This window comes from Sapajus apella, unplaced genomic scaffold (assembly GCF_009761245.1).
Source record: "Sapajus apella isolate SASKATOON/1434 unplaced genomic scaffold, GSC_monkey_1.0 scaffold12, whole genome shotgun sequence".
Lineage (NCBI taxonomy): Eukaryota > Metazoa > Chordata > Mammalia > Primates > Cebidae > Sapajus > Sapajus apella.
In genome coordinates this window covers 6988919-7012284 of record NW_022436952.1, presented here as the reverse complement: position 1 = coordinate 7012284, position 23366 = coordinate 6988919, and the positions used below count along the sequence as shown (strand labels likewise).

The following is a 23366-nucleotide window of genomic DNA, read 5'->3' as shown; positions in this document are numbered from 1 at the left end:
GTTACAGTGAGCCAAGATTGCAACACTACACTCCAGCCTGGGTGACAAAGCAAGACTGTCTCAAAACAAACAAACAAGCCAAAAAACCCAGAAACATATAAACGTTGCCACAATGAAAAGGCTGTTTATGATCTACTAAGTGGGCAAAAAGCAAATACAAAATTGATTACAATTATGTAAGAATAATTATGCTTAGAAATTGTTATTGTTTTTTATAATTAATAAAATTTTTTTTTTCTTGAGGCAAAGTCTTGCTCTTGTCACCTAGGCTGGAGAGCAATGGTGCCATCTTGGTTCACTACAACTTCTGCCTCCCGGATTCAAGAGATTCTCCTGCCTCAGCCTCCCAAGTAGCTGGGATTTGAGTGTGCACCACCATGTCCGGCTAATTTTTACTATTTTTAGTAGAGACGGGGTTTCTCCATGTTGGCCAGGCTGGTCTTGAACTCCTGACCTCAAGTGATCGGCCCACCTCAGTCTCCCAAAGTGCTGGGATTACAGATGTGAGCCACTGTGCCCGGCCTTATACTTAGAAATTAAGAATAAAAGTGAATTCACAGAGTCTAAAGTGGCTATGACAGGGTAGGAAAACTACAGATTTCTCATCCTACTTCATTTTCTAAGTCTCCTTTAATGTAATATTATTGTAATAATAATACATTGCAATAAAGATGTTATTATCTCTTTTTAAATCCAAAGAATTTGTGAGGGAAGAACAGGTAGTAAGTAGCCAGGGGACTGTGGACATCAGAGGAATGGGACTGAAATGGGAGGAGGTTTGCAGGGTTTTCAGAGGTGAGGAGAAGAAGGCGTGAGGGAAAATGAATTCATTAACTGGGCCTGGTGGTTCTGGGTTACCTAAAGGCAAACTAAGCGCGTTCTTAAGGAGAAGTGAAGCAGGGGCATTCAAATCCATTAAAAATAGTTGATATTTGACATGTCTTTTTTTGTTTTTTGAGATGGAGTCTCGCTCTATGGCCTAGGCTGGAGTGCAGTGGCATGATCTCAGCTCACGGCAACCTCTGCCTCTCAGGTTCAAGTGATTCTCCTGCCTCAGTCTCCTGAGTAACTGGGATTACAGGTGCCCGCTACCACTTCCTGCTAATTTTTTTGGGTATTTTTAGTAGAGACGGGGTTTCACCATGTTGGCCAGGCTGGTCTCAAACTCCTGACTTTAAGTGATCTGCCCATGTCGGCCTCCCAAAATGCCGGGATTGCAGGTGTGAGCCACCGCACCTGATGATATTTGACATTTTGAGCAAACATTAAAGAAATCTCATGGAGCCAGGGAGAATGAGATCTCTGCTGGAATTCCTTACATGTATTTTATAATTTGATCTTGTTTTTATTTTGGAATGGATGGTGGGGGAGACATAGCCTTCTCTGTGGTTGGTGTCTCTGAAGGTCTGCATCTGGCCCTGGGCTTGAATCCTACTGTTCAATCAGCTACAGTCCTGTGCTCCGTGAGTGGCAGTTGCATTCATTTTCAGGCCAGCATATTGCTTTGTGGGAGGTTCAGCGCAGTGCGGAAACAGTTAACAGACCGCCTCAAAGCACCTCCACCTGCACCCTCTGGGACTAACTCTCTCAGCTAGGAAGGCTTGGGGCTTCCTCCTGAGGCTGTCTCCAGATACTCACTCACTTTAATAAGATTGTTTACCAGGTGGTGCCATGCATAGCATCTCAGGCTGCTCCTGAAAACCCCAGGAGGGAAAAACCAAGGCTAGGGTTGGCTGAGTGAGTCTCCAAGGTCACAGTCAATGACAAAAGATGGAATCAGCTCCCTCCCTGAGCTTGCATCAAACCTTGGAGGACGGGTGGCATTTTATAAGCTGCAACCTGTTGCCTTCAATTAGAACCCTGGTTTACCACCCACATGAGTGAGGGAGGGGATCCCCCTGCAGGTAGATCCCTGTAACTGCGGCTCCTTTGCTCTCTCTCCAGGGGGGTGCCTGGTATTTCCCCAGAGCCTCCTCCCAGGCCAGGGAGATGCCACAGTGCCTGACTTTTGAAAGCCAGGAAGGGGCAAACTCCGAAGAGAAGGGGGACAGTTCCACAGAAGATCCAAAAGAAACCATGGCGCTGGCTCTTGTGAGAGAGAACCCAGGGGCACAAAACGGACTTGAGAATGCCCAGCAGCAAGGCAAGAAGAAGAGGAAGAAAAAAAGGTTAGGATTGAAAGATGGGGAATGGGGAGCCATGTTGGTGAGAACAGGAACGAACTGGAGAGAGGGGGTTCTTAGCTGATGATAAGAGGGTAAAGGAGAAACTGTGTGCTGAGACTGTCAAAATCTCACCACTTTTGGTTCATATAAAAAGAATCAACTTTTGGTGATCTGTTTTACAGAATCAAATAGTCATGTGTGTAATCTAAAAAACCGCGCCTTGTCCTAATTTTCATTCTATTTATGTTTAGGATGCCCTTAAAAAATAGCTGAAAGAAAAGATTTCCTTGTTTTAAGAAGGCGCTTATTTGTCCTGGAAATTTAGTACACCTTAAATATGATAGAACTGTATTGACTTAAAAGGATCCAGCTGCAGCTTGTGTATTCCAGTTCTTTTTTAATATTTCACCATGCCTTGCTCCATTCAGACTGTTTGATGAAGGAAAGCTTGTCCACTTTCTAATTCATAGCTTCCCTTAATGGGGGGAAGAGGAAGGAGAGAGGTATTTTGGCCAAAAAGATTTTCAATTCCTGTCCCTAATGGGCCAGTGGAATAAAAGGTTTGAAACAGTGATGTTAGTAAGAAGCTGCGAGCAAGATGACTGTAATTGCAACACAGAATTTCTGCCTTTTGGATAGAGTCACTGTACTCTGATTTCATGTTTTCCACCATGCTGCACCCCTCTGGACTCATGTCTCAGCAACAGGGGCGGTCAAACCAGGCTTAGTGTGGCAGGCTAGATTTCAGGCAGCTCCACCTGGGACAGGATGTTTCTGGGCACAGCCACTTGTTCTGGCAAGTGTGTCTCTGTCTTGCTGCTTTCCTTTTTCTCTTTTCCAGATGATTGGTGATCAATCTGTCCAGCTGCCGATATGAGAGTGGTGAGCATCTGTGTTCAAGGGATCTATAATGGGGACCCACTGGATTCTCTCAAAGGGTTGGGAAGAGTCATTCTTGTGTATTTGTGAGAATGAAAGGGGGTGTCTCTAAATCCTGTCCTTCAGTTCTCCTAGCTCAATGAACTATTTAATTAAGGAAGTTGGGAATCTTATTCCAAGAGTCATGAATTTTCACCACAATGGTGTGTACTTCAACTATCTGTAATTCTTACATATAGTGATTTGGGGATCTAATTGTAAAAGAGACAGCTGTCGCTGTAGTCTGTGGCTCTGTTTTAGAACACCAAGTTAGAAACTGGCAGTTCGTGAACTGAACCTGATCTACAAATTTATTTTGTACTTCAGAACACAGTGTTGCTGTTGCTTTTTTTTTTTTTTTTTTGAGATGGAGTCTTGCTCTGGAGTGCAGTGGCACGATCTTGGCTCACTGCAACCTCTGCCTCCGGGGTTCAAGTGATTCTTCTGCCTCAGCCTCCCGAGTAGCTGGGATTACAGGCACCTGCCACCACACCCAGCTAATTTTTGTATTTTCAGTAGGGATGGGGTTTCACCATATTGGCCAGGCTGGTCTCAAACGCCTGACCTCAAGTGATTCACCTGCCTTAGCCTCCCAAAGTGCTGGGATTACAGGTGTAAGTCATTGTGCCAGGCTCTTGCTGTATTTTATTTTATTTATTTATTTTGAGATGGAATCTTGCTCTGTCACCCAAGCTGGAGTGCAGTGGCATGATCTTGTCTCACTGCAACCTCCGCTTCCTAGGTTCAAGCAATTGTCCTGCCTCAGCCTCCCAAGTAGTTGGGATTACAGGTGCATGCCACCATGCCCAGATAATTTTTGTATTTTTAGTAGAGACAAGGTTTTACCATGTTGGCCAGGCTGGTCTTGACCTCCTGACTTCAGATGATCCACCTGCCTTGGCATCCCAAAGTGCTGGGAACATAGGTGTGAGCCACTGTGCCCAGCCTGTTGCTGTATTTTAAATTTAAATGTGAATGCTTTAGGATAGTCTTGTACTGTCCGGGTTACTGCAGGCACTTCTCCCATTCTAGGCCCTTGAAGGCATTTGAGTTTGTGTTGGAGTCAGCTCTTACTTATTAATCCTAACAGGGACAGGAAGAAGGATATGACAGCATACATGTGGTTTTAAAATCCAGTGTACACTTTTTAAAAACATGAATGCTCAATACACCATATACTAATTAAGCCTGGCTCTGGCTGATGTTAAGAATTAATTTATATTCCCTGAACATTTAGAGCTTGGTGTCTGGAGGAAAGCAAGAAGCTCGCTTTCTGGCAAGAGGAAGCCAGAACAGGAAAACATTCACCCCAGTTAATCTACGGGGATCATTGAGCACAGGCTGGATTCTTTAGTAGCTTTCAACTCTCCATGTTCCTTTCTTTTCCTTCTTTTCTTCTCTCTCTCTTTTTTTTTTTTTTTGCAGGCAGGGCCTCCTGTTGCCCAGGCTGAAGGGCAGTGTCACGATCATGGCTCACTGCATCCTTGACTTCCAGGTCTCAGGTTATTCTTGCACCTCAGCCTCCTGAGTAGCTGGGATTACAGGCGGTTCCCATCACACCCAGCTAATTTTTTTGTATTTCTAGTAGAGACAGGGTTTTGCCATGTTGGCCAAGCTGGTCTTGAACTGCTGGGCTTAAGTGATGTGGTAGCAATGTTTGACTCTCCGTTCTTGCACCCAGACAGGGCGAGATGGCTTCCAGTCCTAAGGAGACAAGTTCTCCTGCCTCAGTACTTGGTCTGGGAGCACCTAGAAATGGAACCTCCCCACCCCATGCTTCTCCCCCACTTCCCGGGCTAACGGCGTTTCTTTCTTCAATAGTGCGCAGGGCTGCCCAACAGTATGGCCTTAGAGAGGGAGGGGAAAACGATGACTGGACCCTGTATTGGACAGATTACTCAGTGTCACTGGAGCGGGTGATGGAAATGAAAAGTTACCAGGTATTTGGGCTAGTGATGGTCCTTGGTTTAAATGTGGCATCTTACCCAGTGGGGCCCCATTTTTACACCTGTCTCCTGAGGAGATCTTGTGGTACTCCCTTGTCCCTGGATTGCTCGTGAATTCCAGCTTCTCTTGCAGAAGATCAATCACTTCCCTGGAATGAGTGAAATCTGCCGGAAGGACTTGCTGGCCAGGAATATGAGCCGCATGTCAAAGATGTTCCCTAAAGATTTCTACTTTTTCCCTAGGACCTGGTGTCTTCCTGCTGAGTGAGTGTCCCCTGCCCTGGGCTTCCTCCACCACACCCTTCCCCATTTACGTTTCCTCTTGCCCCTGATTCCATGGTTGCCACTTTCCCTGCCCATATGATCTCCCATCTCTCTGGCTACTGTTCAGGAAGAGAAGGGATAAAGGGTGTGTCCAAGGTTGAGAAAACACAAGGCTCTGCCTTAAAATTAGATGACATTGAGGGGCTGGGTGCCTTGGGGCCTGTACCTGCAGTTGGGGTGAGAGTTTGTTCTGACCCTGAAAGCTGTTGATTTTGAATTCATTCCAACCATGTAACTGCAGTTTCCAAATCTCTAAGGACCATGAGCACCTCTGGAGAGAGCATGCTAGTGGTTAGCACCCAGGTTAGCAGCAGGGAGGGATGCCTGACCTCTGTCCCATGCAATGCTGTGGATAGCAGTCAGAACTTCCCCTTCTTTGCTCTCTTTATTTATTTTGTTTTTATTTTTAGGGTGAACATGATTGCTATATTTATTTTTTCTGAGATGGAGTTTTGCTCTTATTACCCAGGCTGGAGTGCAATGGCGCCATCTTGGCTCACTGCGATTCTCCTGCCTCAGCCTCATGAGTAGCTGGGATTACAGGCATGTGCCACCAAGCCCAGCTAATTTTGTGTTTTTAATAGAGACAGGGTTTCTCCATGTTAGTCAGGCTGGTCTTGAACTCCCAACCTCAGGTGATCCACCTGCCTCAACCTCCCAAAGTGCTGGGATTACAGGCGTGAGCCACCACGCCCAGCCCTCTGAGGTCTCTTTATGTCCGCTTCAAAATGAGATCAGTTCTTGATATGTAAAAATACATGCTACTGGACTACACCACTGAGTAAGAGGAGAAATGTGAGATGACGTACATGACCTAGGGTGCAATCTGGTGGTTGAGACGGGGCAGAGGTGAGGTGGAGCAGTGTCACTACCAGATTATACTCACAAGGCAAGGGCACCAGAGAAATTCCACCCTCCGCTCTCCACCCAGTGCTTTCCAAAACCAAGAGCTCCATGGTTCTCAGACTTTCCTTGGCTTGTCTGGAACAACTTTCAGGCTTAGCAGCAAATTAGAAGGAAATGTATTTGTCATCAGGTCAACAGGAGCTCCAGATTTCATGGTTACTGAAGAACACTGCAGTTAGGTGACTTTCCCAATGGTTGCAATGTTCCTGTGAGTTAAAAACAAAATAAGGCCGGGCGCGGTGGCTCAAGCCTGTAATCCCAGCACTTTGGGAGGCCGAGGCGGGTGGATCATGAGGTCAAGAGATCGAGACCATCCTGGTCAACATGGTGAAACCCCGTCTCTACTAAAAATACAAAAAATTAGCTGGGCATGGTGGCGCGTGCCTGTAATCCCAGCTCCTCAGGAGGCTGAGGCAGGAGAATTGCCTGAACCCAGGAGACGGAGGTTGCAGTGAGCCGAGATCGCGCCATTGCACTCCAGCCTGGGTAACAAGAGTGAAACTCTGTCTCAAAAAAAAAAAAAAAAAAAAAAACAAAATAAGAAGTATAGCAAGACTGAGAGATAGAATCCATTAATTTACATTCTTTCTTTCTTTCTTTCTTTTTTTTTGGTTTTTTTTTTTTTTGTGTGTGTGTTTTTAGTAGAGATGGGGTTTCACCATGTTGGTGAGGCTGATCTTGAACACTCATGATCTGCCTGCCTTGGCATCCCAAATTGCTGGGATTACAGGCATGAGCCACTGTGCCTGGCCTAGTTTCTTTCTTTCTCTGAATATACTTTCCTCAAAATACGTTCAAATGTATGATTTGCTCTCTCACACTCTGGCTGAAATGGAGGTGTCACAGACAAAACACTGAAGCCCAGAGCGGGGTAAGAGACTGTTGGATCCAAAGTCACATCACTTGTCAGGGCTTGAGCCAGATCCAGAACTCCAAAGCTCCTGTCTGCAAACCCAGAAAGCCAAACTACCTGTGCCGTGGTCACCTTGATGGGGCACGCAGCACTTTACCTGCATTATGCCATGCAATGAAGAAGCACAGGAGATGGGTGCCATTATTATCCTCACTGTCTAGATGGTGAAGTTGAGGTTTAGAGAGGTCAGATCCTTGCAGAGTGTTGCATCGCTGGTAGATGGTGTTTCTTGGTCTTCACCCTCGGCCTGAATTCCCCCTGAAGCCTACATCCCCCACTGTGTGTGCTCTACTGTCTCCCATTGCTGGACTTCTGGGCGTCTGTCAATGCCAGGGCTTTGTTTCTTTCTTTTCTTCATAAAGAGCTAGCCTTCCTTTTCATTGCTCCCCAGCTAAAGATGTATCTTGTTCCCTCCCTGCTCTGGTAGCTGGGGAGATTTGCAGACCTACAGCAGGTCAAGAAAAAATAAGACATACATTTGTAAGCCGGATTCGGGCTGCCAAGGGAAAGGCATATTCATCACCCGGACGGTGAAAGAAATCAAACCAGGGGAGGATATGATCTGTCAGCTCTATATTTCAAAGGTACTTCCTCATTGCCATTATTTATTTATCACCCACAGCAACCGCGGGCTCGAGCTCCACTGGACAGAATGTGAAATGAGGGGATGGAGGGTGAAGGTGGAGCTGACCTGGCTTCTGCCTTGCACTTTGTCAGACCAAACCTTCCGATCAGGGGTGCTGACATGTGCCCGGGCCAGAATGTCCCTTATCCTTTTACCCTTGTCACTTGGTCTGGGCCTACCAGGCTGGCCCTTTTCCTGTAACACATTAGGGCTGGGAGAGTACCTTTGGTTTGAGGAAGCCCTGATGTGGGAAAGGCGCATGGTGCTGGAGAGCAACCAGCTTTCCTCTTTGACTGGAGGTCGTAAGTCACAGCCTATTGCAGGGAGGGAGCCCTCTAGGAGTGGGGACAGAGCGGGACACACTGACCTCCCTGGGAAGAAATGGCCAAGAGACGGCATTGCAGGGAGAACTCTTATTTTTTTTTGAGACGGAGTTTCGCTCTTGTTACCCAGACTGGAGTGCAATGGCGCGATCTCGGCTCACCGCAACCTCTGCCTCCTGGGTTCAGGCAATTCTCCTGCCTCAGCCTCCCCAGCAGCTGGGATTACAGGCACGTGCCACCATGCCCAGCTAATTTTTTGTATTTTTAGTAGAGACGGGGTTTCACCATGTTGACCAGGATGGTCTCGATCTCTTGACCTCATGATCCACCCACCTCGGCCTCCCAAAGTGCTGGGATTACAGGCTTGAGCCACCGCGCCCGGCCCAGGGAGAACTCTTACAGAACTGCAACTATGTGTTGGCCGAGCAAAGTGGCTCATGCCCGTAATCCCAGCACTTTGGGAGGCTGAGGCGAGCAGATTGCTTTGAACTCAGGAGTTTCAGACTAGCCTGGGCAACATGGCAAAACCGTTTCTCTACAAAACATACAAAAATTAGCCAGGTGTGGTGGCAAGTGCCTACAGTCCCAGGTACTCTAGAGGCTAAGCCTTGGAAGCGGAGGTTGCAATGAGCCGTGCCTCTGCACTCCAGCAACAGGGTGAGAGGGTGAGAACCTGGAGACCCTGTCTCAAAAAAAAAAAAAAAAAAACTGCAACTATATGTAGCCCTGAATGGTGACAATGTGTCCATTCATCAAAATAATTTATTTTATTTTTATTTTTATTATTATTATTTTTTTTGACTTAAGACACAGATTATTTTTATTTCTCTAGAGATAGGGTCTTGCTCTGTCATTCTGGCTAGAGTGCAGTGGCACAATCATTGCTCATTGCAACTTCAAATTCTTGAGTTCACGCAATCCTCCCACCTCAGCCTCCTGAGCAGAGCTAGGATTACAGGCACACATCACCACATCTGGCCGATTAGGAACTTTTATTTTTTTGAGACAGAACCTTCCTCTGTTACCCAGGCTGGAGTGCAGTGGTACAATTTCGGTTCACTGCAACCTCTGCCTTCCAGGTTCAAGTGATTCTCCTGCCTTAGTCTCCCAAGTAGCTGGGATTACAGGCACCCACCAGCACACCCAGCTAATTTTTTTTATTTTTAATAGAGACAGGGTTTCACCATGTTGACCAAGCTGGTCTCAAACTCCTGACCTCAAGTGATCTGCCTGCCTTGGCCTCCCAAAGTGCTGGGATTACAGGTGTGAACCAGGGTGTCCAGACTAATTTTTAATTAAAAAAATTTCTTTTTATTTAATTTTTAAGCTTTATTATATATATATATTTAAGATGGGGTTTCACCATATTGGTCAGGCTGGTCTCAAACTCCTGACCTTAGGTGATCCACCCTCCTTGGCCTCCCAAAGTGCTGGGATTACAGGTGTGAGCCACCATGCCTGGCCAAAAAAAATTTCTTTGTAGAGATAGGGTCTCTATGTTGCTGAGGCTGGTCTTAAACTCCTAGCTCAAGAGGTCCTCCTGACTCAGCCTCACAAAGTGCTGAGATTCCCAGTGTGAACCACTGTGCCTGGCCAATCAAATATATATATATTTTTGACACAGGGTCTTGCTCTGTCACCCAGGCTGGAGTGCAGTGGTGTGATCAGGGCTCACTGCAGCCTCAACCTCCCAGGCTCAAGCAATCCTTCCACCTCAGCCTCCTGAGTAGCTACGATTACAAGCATTCACCACCATAGTTGGATAATTTTTTTGAATTTTAGTAGAGACAAGGTCTCACTATGTTGCAGTCCTCCCACGTTGGCCTCCCAAAGTGTTGGGATTACAGACATGAACCACTGCACCTGGCCCATCAGAGGACTTTTTTTTTTTTTTTGAGATGGAGTTTCACTCTTTCATGCAGGCTGGAGTGAAATGGTGACATCTCAGCTCATTGCAACCTCCGCCCTATGGGGTTCAAGCCAGTCTCCTATTTCAGCCTCCTGAGTAGCTGAGATTACAGGTACTCACCACCATGCCTGGCTAATTTTGTATTTTTAGCAGAGACAGAGTTTTGCCATGTTGGCCAGGCTGGTCTCGAACTCCTGACCTCAGGTGATTCACCCACCTCAGCCTCCCAAAGTGCTAGGATTACAGGCGTGAGCCACCACACCTGGCCTCAGAGAAGTTTTTTTTTTTCTTTCTTTTTTTTTTTTTTTTTTAAGGCTAGTCAAGTGAAGCAGTGGGAGTGGAGAAGGAACAAATAAATCTGTAACTGGTTGTGATCAATTAGTTGTAAACCTCAGAGAAGTTTTTAATGTCACTTTGTTTAGTTGCCAAGATGCCTCTTAGAGGTGGTTACTTGTGTCACTTGACAGATCAGGAAACCAAGGCACAGTGTGGTTTAGTGACCTCCACAGGGTCACATGTTGGGACACAGAGCCCAAGTCTCCTTGTTCCCCTGCCTGACCCTGGCCAAGCCTGCCTTCCACAACACTAGGCAATGTTGAAGCCAACTCCATGGAAACAAGATGGGAGCTAGTGATTTTCAAGTGTAAATTTCTCCTCTGATGCATGTCTGACTTCTGTTCTCTCCTTCCAGCCCTTTATCATTGATGGGTTTAAGTTTGACCTGCGGATTTATGTATTGGTGACATCCTGTGACCCTCTCAGGATTTTTGTGTACAATGAAGGACTGGCCCGCTTTGCGACGACCTCATACTCCCGCCCTTGCACAGACAACCTGGTGAGCTAAGGGGACACCCCACCTCACTCTCCTCACCCTACCCCCATAGCATGATTTAAAAAAAATTTCTAGTTAAATCCACATTCTCAAGACATTGTGAGTGTCATTTGTTGAGCACTTGCTATGTGCCAGGTTTCACTTTGCACTCCCACGAACCCTCACAGAGAGGGATTATTATCCCCATTTTACAGATGATGGGATTAAAACCCAGAGCATAAGGGACTGTCCAAGGTTACATAGCTAGGAAGAGGTGAGTCTGGGGCTTGTGGCCAGGTCTGCCTGACTCCAAAGCCAGAACCACAGTTCAGGGGTACTCAAAGAAAAAAGGCCATGGGTGAGCTACCCTGCCATCCCCCACTTTCCTGGACCCCCATGACTCCTGAAGTTTTCTCAGGCAGGGCACCATTCAATCTCAGGAAAAATTGGAGTTTCTTAGGCTGGAGGCAGCAGGACACCACTTCTTATTTCCTCTATTTTGCCACACTAAATATGCCCTAAAACTTCCCTTTCTTTCCATCCTTTTAAGCCCCAGGGGCCTTGGGAGGGCACAGAGAGGAAGCAGGGGGCCTGCCCTTCCAAGCTGACCCCACCAATGTTTGTCTCTTTCCCCAGGATGATATCTGCATGCACCTGACTAATTATTCCATTAATAAGCACAGTTCCAACTTCAGTCGAGATGCCCACTCTGGCAGCAAGAGGTAAGGAAGTGGCTTCATTTTTCTTTCCTTTCCTTTCCCTCCAAGCTGCTTTCTGGGATTCTACCCAAACCCTATCAGTCCTCATCAGTGTTTCCATCTTGGGTCACATGGTCTCAGAAAGTACTTCTTTGCTTCGCAACCCAGAACAGATTCCTTCATCTCTGCCCTTTTGGCTGTTAATCATTAAAAGAAGGCCCCATCGTAAATCCCGGGAGGCTGGGAGGAGGAGAGATAAACATGAACTGTTTCCCCAGCAGAATATATACACACTCCAAAACATACCCTTATTATAGTTGGCCCTTCTGATATTTCCAAATCAACAGATTATTTATTGGTTGCTAGTCTGCCAGGTGAGGACTTGCCAGGCAGCCATGGCTTGGCTTGTGTTCCCCGAGATGTTGCTCCACTAGAGATTTTCGAACGATGTGTCACAGTGCCCTGACATGTGGCTAACTGGCTTGAAGATTCCCCAGAAGGGGGGAAATTGAGAGCAGTTTATGAAAGTATCTTCACAAGAGGCTTTTCCATTCCTCTTATTGTCTAATCGGGTCTCATTTGAGTTTTAAGAAAACGGGGGACTGAGGAATGTGAACTTGACCAGGCAAAGGGGGAAAGGGAAAAGGAGCAAGTATTTCAAGCTCATCTCTCTGAGCTTGCCCACCTGTGCTGCCTGAAGCTCTGCCACTTCCTCCTCTCCTCCCCACCTGGACTGGGGGCATCAGCTGAGCCTCTTGCATTGCTGCGTTCTGAGCGTCGGCACTCTGGGAGGCCTGGCTTGTAGTCCCAGCTCCGACACTTGCCAACTAAGCTTGGATAAGTTACTTCATCTCTGTGTGGGGGCCTGTGCTCAGTGCTTTATGTGCATTTTTTATTGTTGAATTTTTCACAGCAACACTATGGCAAAAGCATTATTATCTACCCTCTGTTGGTGGAGAACTGTCAGTTAGGTGCCATCTCCATCTTGTTGATGAGGAAACTGAGTCTCAGGTTGCGTGAGTTGCCCTAGGTCCCACAGCTGTGACTGCTAGACGGGGTGGAGAAGCCAGGTCTGTTAGACCCCAGGGCTCACTCTCTTCCTACTGCACCAGGCTTCAAAGGACTGCTGAACATGCAGGCAGTTTGCTTCAGACCATCAGAGAGGCATGTGACATTTCATGACCCCCTCAGTGGCAGCATTCCAAAAGCACACAGAAAATCCCTAAGTTAAACCCACTTAAAGGGGATGTGTGAGGCTGGTCAGAGGCAATCTCCACCTTTTTCGGAAGATGTCAGCCACCTGTGCTGCCTGAGCTCTGCCACTTCCTCCTCTCCTCCCCACCTGGACTGGGGGCACCAGCTGAGCCTCTTGCATTGCTGCATTCTGAGCGTCGGCACTCTGGGAGGCCTGGCTTGTAGTCCCAGCTCCGACACTTGCCAACTAAGCTTGGACAAGTTACTTCATCTCTCTGAGCCTGCATTTCTTGGTCTGGAGGATGGATGTGATGAGACTCCCTACCCTGCCCTGTCACCTGACAGGGTCTCTGTGAGGCTCAAATGACTTGTGATGGCAATGTGGACAGTGTTCGTGGTTACCGTCATTTTTCCTTAGTCTAAGGGCACAGAATGGAAGGGTTCTCATTTCCCTCATCCGATGAGAACTGACACCCCAACAGCAGGCTCTGAGCCCTTGGCTGTGATGGAGTGGTGTCTTGGGGCAGCCGAACTAAGGTGAGGTTGCAAAGTCTTCAAGTGTTGTTCTGCCTCTTCCATTTCCCGCTTCCTCTGTTCATCTCCGTCTCACCCCGCTGTGCTTCTCCACCCACTCTCTCCTGGAGCAGCCATCTGCCCCTGTGGCCTCTGCCTGCCCTCGCTGGGTTCAGCCTCTTTCCCTTGGGCTCTGGGCCCGTCTCTCCTCAGCTCCACCTGGACATCTTCAACTCAGCATTTCCCAGTGTGTGGGTGTGTTCTCTCTCCTCGCCTCCACCCCAGCACTCCAAATTGGTCTCTCTGCCCAACTTCTTCATCTCTACCTTCTCATCTCCAGGGCTGGAGAGCTTGCACGTTTCTTTTCCTAGCGATAATTTACGTACTTGAAGCCACTTCATCCTCCTCACAACAACACTGTGAAGTCGGCATTATCATGATCCCTATTCTGCATATTAGGAAGCTGAGGTGTGAAAACGTTAAGTTACTTACCCTAGGTGGCACAGCTAGGAGGCTGGGATTGAAACCAGGGCAGCCTGGCCCCTAAGCTGGTGCTCTTACCCACTAAGCCATGCTGCCCATGTCATCCACTTCATGGGCAGGGCACTGTCTTTTATTTTCTTGAGATGGAGTCTTGCTCTTGACACCCAGGCTGGTGCAACCTCTAACTCCCAGGTCAAACGATTCTCCTGCTTCAGCCTCCCGAGTAGCTGGAATTACAGGTGCATGCCACCATGGCTGGCTAATCTTTGTATTTTTACAATACGGTCAACACCAGTCATTGCCCATGGCTGTTCTTCGCCCAGTGCACGTTTGTCTTGCATCCCTAGTTGTACTTTGCTCCTTGAGCGTTACAATGGTGCTCTGGCCTTTGGGGTTCTTCCCATATTGCTGGGCAGAGTTCTTCTTTCCTCCTCTTCTTCCCTTTTTCTTTCTCCTTTCTTCTTCCTCCTCTCCATCTTTTGAAACAATCTGCTTCTCATACTGACTGTCTCATCTGCCCCAAAGTTGGCAGTTGAGGTCAACTGCATGCCTTGTCAATACCCCACTGGGGGACAAACTCAGAAGGGGTAGTGCTGCGGTCACAGTGAAGGAGAAGACAGAAAACCTGAAAACCTGGCAGGACTCTGGGGCAGACACCAAGCCACTTTCATCTTTCAGTGTGCTCAGCACATGGCTGGTAATAAATTGAATTGACTCACCACTGGGCATTATGAAATTACACAATAAAGTATATTCATTGTGATGAGCCCTGAGTCATCAAGAAAAGGTTATGTTATATGTTGTCAGGGAAGTGTATAATCTATTTCAGGAAAATTTATTTCCCAATTAGGCATATTAAATGCATTTTTTCCTCTTGAAAAAATTGGCTTAAAGTGATCTGGAAAATCCATGTATGTGTAACACTGTTTTCTGACAATGGCAGGTGGAGGAGGTGGCCTCTATATTGAGTAGCCTTTGCTTATCTGTCTCTATATAAATGCATCCTTGGCTGTTTCACATGTGTGTTGACTCCCTGAATGGTCCTGAGGCTCTCCATGACAGAAGTGATGATTTCTAGTGTCCCCTTCTTGTATGAAGCTTTGCATGCACCAAAGGCCCTTATCAAATGCTCACTGGCCGAACTTGCTTCCTCCTTCTTGACCCATTGGACTGGGGTCTAGTTGGGCTTTTGGAACTGCCTGGATGAGCCATGTCTCTTGTCTTCTTCATTCTTTCTTCTTTTCACTCCCCTGCACCTCCTCCCTCCACAGTCCCACTTCCACTTTGTCTCTCTGTGCACGTGTGTAGATGTGAGGGGGCAAATGTCCATCCCTACCATTGCCTCTTGGATCTGTGAGATCTGTCCTCTCTCTGTAATGCCCAGTTCAGAGCTGGCTGAGCACCCACTCAGGTATTTCCTCATGAACTGTTCCACAGGAGGCAGACATCTCTGAGTTCCCCTGTGATCAGGTGTCCCCTGAGATCCCCTGTGTCTGTTTGCCCACAACTGAGGGGTTTCCTGGAATTCAGGACTTTCAGTTCTAAAATTGGGACAGTCCAGTTTGCCTGGCACAGTTGCTAACCTTATCTGTGGACATGCCCTGGGATACCTTTTCCTCATGGGCAGCCCTAAAACAAGATTTCTGTGTAGTTAATGTCCCTAGAATCCGCTCGGCTGAGGTGGGACTCAGGTATCAGCGTTCTTAAAAGGCTCCCCACGTACTTCTAATAAACACCAAAGACTGAGGAATCATTGCTGGCAAAGTAAAACCATGGTGTCAGGGGGTTTTCTTTCTTCATCTCTTCCCCTGCTGATAAATGTTTTCTGGGTCACAGTGAAAATGACCATGTCTTATGCGACTGCATCTGCATCCACCCTAGGGCTCTGGAGGCTTGGAGGGTGTGACCCTGGGATTCCTGGGGGCCTTCTCTGGCACTGACACAGCCCAGTCACCTTGACTCCTGGGCGTTCATCCCCACTGCCTCTAGAGCCTTGTCTCCGCCAGGAGTTCCTGGTTTCCAGTGTGCCATAGCCTCGATGACCAGAGGCCAGCTGCACTGCCTCTTGGCCTGTGGTTTCCTTCCAGAAAGCTCTCCACCTTCAACGCATACATGGAGGACCACAGCTACAATGTGGAGCAGATATGGAGGGATATTGAGGACGTCATCATCAAGACCCTCATCTCGGCCCACCCCATCATCAGGCATAACTACCACACCTGCTTCCCCAACCACACACTCAACAGCGCCTGCTTTGAGATTCTGGGCTTTGACATTTTGCTGGACCGCAAACTCAAACCCTGGCTGCTGGAGGTAGGGAAGTTTGGGCGAGGGGCGAAAATGGACTCCTGTTCTTGGGGCCAGCCAGCTTCAAGGATCTGTCCTCCCAGCTCACCTGAATTGTTTCAACTTCCCCGGCCACTTCCTCCCATGGTGCCTGCTGCCTGGGGCTTCTCTCATAGCTGAGAAGTGGCCACCAGAGGGGGGGTAGACAGCTGGGAATTAGAGCATTCCATGTGCCTTCTTGAGGTCCCCTAGACTTGGAAATGTTGATCTTAGACACAGAGTGATTCTAAAGATGCCTCGACCTTTTGTAACAGAGTTGTCTCCCAGAAAGGGAGTGTTCTTCATCGAAGCTGGGTTGGCAACGTTCAGTGTCAGACAGGAGCAGCCGTGCCCCACTCTTAGGGGCCTGAACTACTCGGTTCACATGCACCAGCAGAGAGTGGCCTGGGGCCTGCTGCCACGGAAATGGGGGGGCCACGGAAATGAGGGGGAGAAGCTTTCCTGGTGGCTGTTTCTCTTCCTGATTGAATTGTCCCCAGGAACCCTTTCACATGGCCCTTCAGGGAGCATTGTGAAGAGCGAAGGTGCTAGTGCCAGGGGCAATGACACCGACTTTAGGGCGGAGAACCCGAGAAGACAGGTTAGGTTCAGCAGCTTTGCCCTTCTTCCAGTCCCAGCCCTTGTTTCCAGGTACGGTGGGAAGAGGGATGTGCCTGTTTGCAGCTCTTACTCAAAGAGCAGAATGAGCCACCAGGAGCAAGTCCTTCAGAAACTTCTAGAAATCTACAGATGTCACGTGGTGCCTCCAAACAATACAGACTTTTCAGTGGGCAGGAATGAGTCCTCTCCCTCCTCCCACCTGTCTCCCCTCCACCCTGGCTGGGCTCCTGAATACCTTTCCTCACTACCTCCTGCGTCTGAACCTCTCCCTTTGAGCAGGACCCCTTCCATCCTGCTCTCTGGATGCCCAGTGCACATGAGAGAACACATGCACCCCAGATGGAGTGGAACACACACACCAAAGAGAGGGTAATCCTGATGCTCCCAAAGAAGAAAGGACCGAGATAAAAGCTGGTTTAACTAGAGGGAGTTCCACTTCCTCCTTTTTCCACTGTGGCTCCAGACCAGATGCTCTCTCCCCTCCCTTCCTCTCATCTTGGTAGTCAGGACCCTGAGGTGGGCACCCTGGAGGAGGCATCTCGTCCTCACTCTCTGCCTTCACTCTGGACAGCCCTGTCCCCAGCTGCCAATCTTGCTGTCACAGGTCAATCACTCTCCAAGCTTCTCCACCGACTCTTGGCTGGATAAAGAAGTGAAAGACGGTCTGCTGTATGACACCTTGGTCCTGATCAACCTGGAAAGCTGTGACAAGAAGAAAGTCTTGGAGGAGGAGAGACAACGAGGGCAGTTCCTGCAGCAGTGTTATTCTCGGGAGATGAGGTACAGTAGCACTCCCCAGCCGTGGGCACCGCTCTCTCTGACTCCCCTGCTCCCAATAAGAATGGTCTGCCCTGGTCCAAATTATGATTTGTCAGCCTACTGGTTATGTGGCCTTTCTGTCACTTCTCTGAGCCTCAGTCATCTTTCTGTGAAATGGAGCTATGATACATAAGGTTGTTGGGCGAATTAAATGAGATAATGCACACGAAAGGCTTAGCATAGTGCCTGGCACTGTAATGTGTATTGAAGGCTATTAGAGTCTCGCCTAGAGCTGGAAGGGGTCATTGTAACAAATGATAATCCCACTTGGAAAATGAGTTCGTATTGGCAGAATATAGCAGTTTGAATAGTTTTACTCTGAATATTCCTTTGTTCCTAGAAATAGGAGATTAAATTACAGATATATAGCTGTGTATAATGGACAGAAGTTAACATTATGTGAAGCTTTAGGAATTACCAATATAAAAATAAGACCATTCATTTATTTTTACTATAAAGAAAGATGTGTCTGTCCTTCTCTACGTTCCCGTTTCACCAGGAGCTAATGTCCCTTGCTTCCTGTTGGCAGCACTTGCCTTGTAACTGGGGCTTCCATTCTGTAGAGTAATTCTAGTGTCAGGAGACTTTCAGCCTAGTCAAGGGGACGCTGTGTTGCTTTTCAGAGCCCGCTACAGCCCCCTGCACTCCTCATGAGCAGAGCTAGTCTAATCCTTGGGGGTTGAGCTTCTAGAAGTGATGCCATAAATCGCATTTATGTTTGGATGGCACCGTGTTTCTTAGGCACTTGCACTGTCTCCTCTGCAAGGAGCGGGCAGGTAGGTAGGGCGGGATGCTGTGTGGCCTTGTTCTGGAAGCCAAGGAAACCAAGACTCCAGAAGGGAAAGTGACTTGCACAAAGTCCAAGTAAAACCCATTTTCCCCTCGGCCTAGTTCTGATTAGGCAGACTGGGAAGGTCATTTACTGCTGATAAATGACAGCTCTGGGCCCAGAGCCCAGTGGGTCTGCTGCCTGGGATTTCAGGATACCTTCCGCCATGGCCTGCCACCTCTAAACTCCTCGAGAAGGAGTCAGTGTCCTATTGAGGAGCAGCTGTCAGGTTAAGGGCCTTCTCTGAATCAGTCTCCTCATTACTTGGCCCTGGATATTTCTGTGGCTCTGGGTTTCCCTGCTATAAAAGAGGGCTTATCATTTCTCCCTACCTGACCCCCACTTCCCTAGGGGTCTTTGAGGAAGAATGAGATCATTGCAGCTCGTAAAGGGTCATCAAGCTCATTCAGGAAGCCCTCGAATTCAGCAAAAGTACAAGGTGCCACTCTCTAGAGGAGGGTAATCAGGGCAGGGAATGGGAAGGTGACAACAGTCTACCTAGTCGGAACTAAGCCGAGGGGAAAACGGGTTTTACTTGGAACAGGACAGAATTTGGTGAGCTTTCAGAAAGACTGTGCTCACCAGTTCTTAGTGTATTATGACGCTGGCTGTCCCAGGAGGGCCAGAATCTCCTTTCAGGGAAACAGTCCTGCATTTATTAGCAAATCCTGATTGCCATTCCATGCAAGGCTTCCATCTGGCCCTAGATGACCTTCCAGGCTTTGTCCCAAGAAAACTTAACAGCAGCGCCATGTTCTGCTTCCCAACAGGATTGAGGAAGCCAAAGGTTTCCGGGCCGTGCAGTTAAAGAAAGCTGAAATGTATGAGAAGGATAACTGCGGAGGGTTCCGGCTGATTTATCCCAGCCTGAATTCAGAGAAGTATGAGAAGTTTTTCCAGGACAACAACTCCCTCTTCCAGAATACTGTTGCTTCCAGGGCTCGGGAGGTGTATGCCCGGTAGGAAGGCTTCTGGGATGAGGCCGGTGGGGGTTCTGGGGATTGTGTGTGATCTGTTGGCTGAGTGGCCTGGAATGGCAGGGAGAGTCCCCAGCCGGGAAAGTTGCCAGAGCAGCCAGGCGCCATGGCTCATGCCTGTAGTACCAGCACTTTAGGAGGCCAAGGCAGGTGGATGGCATGAGCCCAGGAGTTCAAGACCAGCCTGGGCAACATGGCGAAACCCCTTCTCTACAAAACAACAAAAAGGAAAATTAGCCAGACATGGTTGCATGTGCCTATACTCCCAGCTACTCTGGAGGCTGAGGCAGGAGAATCACCTGGGGAGGGGGAAGCTGCAGTGAGCTGCAATTGCACCACTGCACTCCAGCCTGGGCGTCAGAGTCAGACCTTGTCTCAAAGAAAAGCAAAAAAAGAAAGTTGCCAGATGAACATCTGCCCTGGTCTCACAAGGAATTGGAAGATTCCCTTTGTGAAATGGAGAGGGGTAGCTGTTTCTTTTTTTTTTTTTTTATTTCCTTTTTTTTTTTTTTGTGAGCCAAATAATTTATTTCTTCATTTCTTGCATTTGAAGTACTCTTCGATGACATCCTTGGCCTAAGACTCCTTGCCATAGTCCTTAACTACTACACAACTGCAACCAACCACTTTCCGGGGCTTTCCCTCTCTGTCAATTTTACAGAGGCCTACCCATTCCCCTAGTTTCTTGTTGTCATCAACCTTAATTAGGTTGATCTGGTGTTCAGCACAAAGGGCCTCCATCAACTTGACATACATAGGCTCATCACAGTTGGATGCAAGCACACAAAGATGGGCTTGGCGCTTGTCTGAGGCTTTGGCAGCTTTGCGAATTCCACGTGCTAGGCCATCGTGGATGAGGGCGGTCTTCAGCACCTCTTGTAAAGCAGTATTAACGTCCATTACACCTCCAGCAGCAATGCCTTCCTCGGCCATGGCGGTGGGTTATGGGTGAAGCGGAATCTTGAACGCACCCAAGCCTCCGCCTCCGCATGACTCGGCGGCAGCAGGGAAAGAGCTAATGTCTTTAAAAAAATTTTTTTTAAAATTTTTATTTTTTGTAGAGACGGGGTTTCACCATGTTGGCCAGGATGGTCTCGATCTCTTGACCTCGTGATCCGCCTGCCTTGGCCTCCCAAAGTGCTGGAATTACAGGCATGAGCCACCGCGCCTGGCCCAGGGATAGCTGTTTATAGAAACTCACTCCCCGAGGATGGCCACCCCTCAAAGCTGCCTCATGGATTCATACAGACATAAACTCCAGGAGCTGGGGGCACTCATCCTCTGAGTCCGGTCCTCTCCTACCAACTTGTTTTATAGAGAGAAGAGGTCAGAGCAGAGAAGGGATCACATAGAAAGTTCATGACAGAAGAGGGACCAGAACTCCCCTGTGTCCTAACTCATGAGACTGAGTGATTTCTGCTGTATGATATCACCTTTTGTCTACTCTCAGGATCCATTGGCTAGAGAGGCCCAGCACAGGACATGGCCCAATATGGGAACCTCTGGCTTTAGCTTCCTACCCAGACCCTCTCCCTAGTACCTACCATGGATGGGGACTGGCCTGCTGGGAAGTGGGGAACAGATAGCAGTGTGGTAGACTAGGGTGTAGCCCCCTTACTGCACATCTTTCCTTGGATGCTGTTCCAACGTGGGGATGGTATGGACGGTGGAATGATGCTTTCCTCCACACCCTGCTCCTTGACCTTCAATCACTTGTGCGGACTAGATATGTTGGAGGAGGGCATGTGGAACTCACTACCTCTTCGCCAAGTCATGTCCATCCCCCAAGGAGAATGCCTGCCTGCGTGGCGCATCCCTAACCCCCATAACACTCACTTCTTCATGGGCAGGCAACTGATCCAGGAGCTGAGACTAAAAGGGGATAAAAAGCCCTTCCAAGTGAAGAAGAAGGTAGAGCTGCAGGGGGAGTCGGCAGGCGAGCAAGTGAGAAAGAAGGGCGTGAGGGGCTGGCAACAGAAACAACAGCAGAAAGACAAGTCCGCGACCTCAGCCTCCAAACAGGTAAACCCGGATGTGGGGGGAGCACACGTAGCCAGCACCCTTCTCCACCTGGGCCCGATCCATAGAACGGTGCTGAGGAGGCCACTGCTCAGAGCCCAGACACACTGAAGGGCTGCGCAGAGGGCTGGGCAACAGCGGGGCGGAGTGGGGAGCCCTGAAGGCACACAGGACCCAGCATCTTTCGGAGGATCCCTCCATCCAGGCAGCAGAGGACTCTCACTGGTCTGTCCTTCTCGCCTCCTCCAGTAGGAGTAAGAGCAGCCAGGCCATGCTGGGAGGCTGAACTCGAGCCTCATTTACGGAGTGGATGTCAGTACTGCATGTACTCATGGTCCTCAACTGCTGCTTGGGTTGGAATGCTCCCTCCATCAGGTCAGGGCACAGTTGAGGGAGCAGGCCCCTGGGAAGAGCTTCTGGGAGTAGGGCTCTCAAAACATTACATGGGATGTCAATCCTGGCTGGGTCCTTCCTCCTCTGTGCAAAGTGTGGACCAGTCCTGGCTGTGGATCAGCTGTCCAGCTGGCCGTGGTCTGCCTTTGCCTTCTCTGCTTAGCGCTCTCTTCTAGCTCAGTGGAAAGATTCAGCCGATTTTTCAGTCTATCTCCTTTATCTCAAAGACTCACCTGGATTAGAGAAAGGGTTTTTATTTTGAATTCTTTAACTTTGTTAGGGTCACAGACCCTTTAAGAATCTGATAGCCGGGCGCGGTGGCTCAAGCCTGTAATCCCAGCACTTTGGGAGGCCCAGGCGGGTGGATCACGAGGTCAAGAGATCGAGACCATCCTGGTCAACATGGTGAAACCCCGTCTCTACTAAAAATACAAAAATTAGCTGGGCGTGGTGGCGCGTGCCCGTAGTCCCAGCTACTCGGGAGGCTGAGGCAGGAGAATTGCTTGAACCCAGGAGGCGGAGGTTGCGGTGAGCCGAGATTGCGCCATTGCACTCCAGCCTGGGTAACAAGAGTGAAACTCCGTCTCAAAAAAAAAAAAAAAAAAAAGAACCTGATAAAAAAGCCCCGGAATCTCTTGCCCTAAAGTACACAATGCAGTTTTTAAACTGCAATTTCAAGGGGCTCAAAGACCCCGTGAAGCTATCCATGAGCCCTCTAAGGGTCTAGGAATTCCAGGTTGAGAGCCCCACATTACAGAGACTTTAATATCGACTGCTTTCCTTCTCCTCATTGCCTTTGCGCCTACCCCTGGGTGCAGACAAATCTGGAAGTGGCTAGAGCTGGGTTCCCATAGGCTGTGTGTTTGGTTTCCTCCTCCCCAGGACATCCAACCATTGACATTAGTGTCCTGTGTACCTGACTTGCTCTTGAGTGTCAGAGATGAAAGGAAAAATGAAGCAGACAGCAGCCTCAACCAGGAGGCCCGCACGAAGGAGGCCGGCTCCATTTCCCCCAAGCCTACGCCTGCAAGACCCTTCAGTTCTGTACCCAACCTGAGGAATCTCAATCTCAGCAGCTCTGGGCTAGAGCCCAGTAAACCCAACTTCAGAATCAAGGAGGCCAAGTCTGCCTCTGCAGTGAATGTATCCGCTGGCACTGTGGTAAGTAGTGAGCTGAGCTCTGGGAGGGAGTGGTGGGAGTCTTGCTCGCTGATCCTTTCTCTACCCGCAACTTGCTGTGACCCTGTGAGTAAGCCACTGAGCCTCCCTGGGCCTCGGTGTCTCCTCTGGACAAGCCCACGCTCTGGAATGGCGTAGCTGCTGGGAGGATGGGCCTGGACTGGCATTTAGGAAGGTGCTCTTGTGTGTCCCCTCTTTGGAGGCAGATTTTCCCCTGGAGTGGGTTCCTAGAGCTGCTGTGGCAAATTGCTTCCAACTGGGTGGCTTAGAATAACACCATTTATTCTCTCACAGTTCCTGAGGCTAGAAGTCTGAAACCATGGTGCTGGCAGGACCATATTCCACCTCAGGGCTCTCCAGGGAGGCTTTTCCTTGCTTTTTTTTTTCTTTTAGAGACAGGGTTTCACCATATTGGTCAGGTGGGTCTCAAACTCCGAACCTCAGGTGATCCACCCACCTTGGCCTCCCAGAGTGCT

At 48.7% G+C, this 23366-nt stretch overlaps 1 protein-coding gene and 1 pseudogene across 2 annotated transcripts in view; one reads left to right on the top strand and one right to left on the bottom strand.

Moving 5' to 3' along the window:
• Positions 1 to 4759: 4759 nt before the first annotated feature.
• TTLL6 (tubulin tyrosine ligase like 6) overlaps positions 4760 to 23366 on the top strand; it is a 39041-nt gene continuing 20434 nt past the window's right edge. Inside the window, exons 1-10 of the mRNA XM_032279902.1 lie at positions 4760 to 5023; positions 5163 to 5293; positions 7600 to 7756; positions 10721 to 10864; positions 11477 to 11562; positions 15816 to 16041; positions 17279 to 17454; positions 19093 to 19281; positions 21150 to 21321; positions 22594 to 22872. Of these exons, the coding sequence (XP_032135793.1) occupies positions 4775 to 5023; positions 5163 to 5293; positions 7600 to 7756; positions 10721 to 10864; positions 11477 to 11562; positions 15816 to 16041; positions 17279 to 17454; positions 19093 to 19281; positions 21150 to 21321; positions 22594 to 22872 (1809 nt within the window). The 5' untranslated portion in view covers positions 4760 to 4774. The remainder of the gene's footprint in view (positions 5024 to 5162; positions 5294 to 7599; positions 7757 to 10720; positions 10865 to 11476; positions 11563 to 15815; positions 16042 to 17278; positions 17455 to 19092; positions 19282 to 21149; positions 21322 to 22593; positions 22873 to 23366) is intronic.
• Positions 19777 to 20319, bottom strand: LOC116552944 (annotated as a pseudogene). Its single transcript, XR_004269568.1, has one exon. The product of XR_004269568.1 is annotated as a 40S ribosomal protein S12 pseudogene (transcript).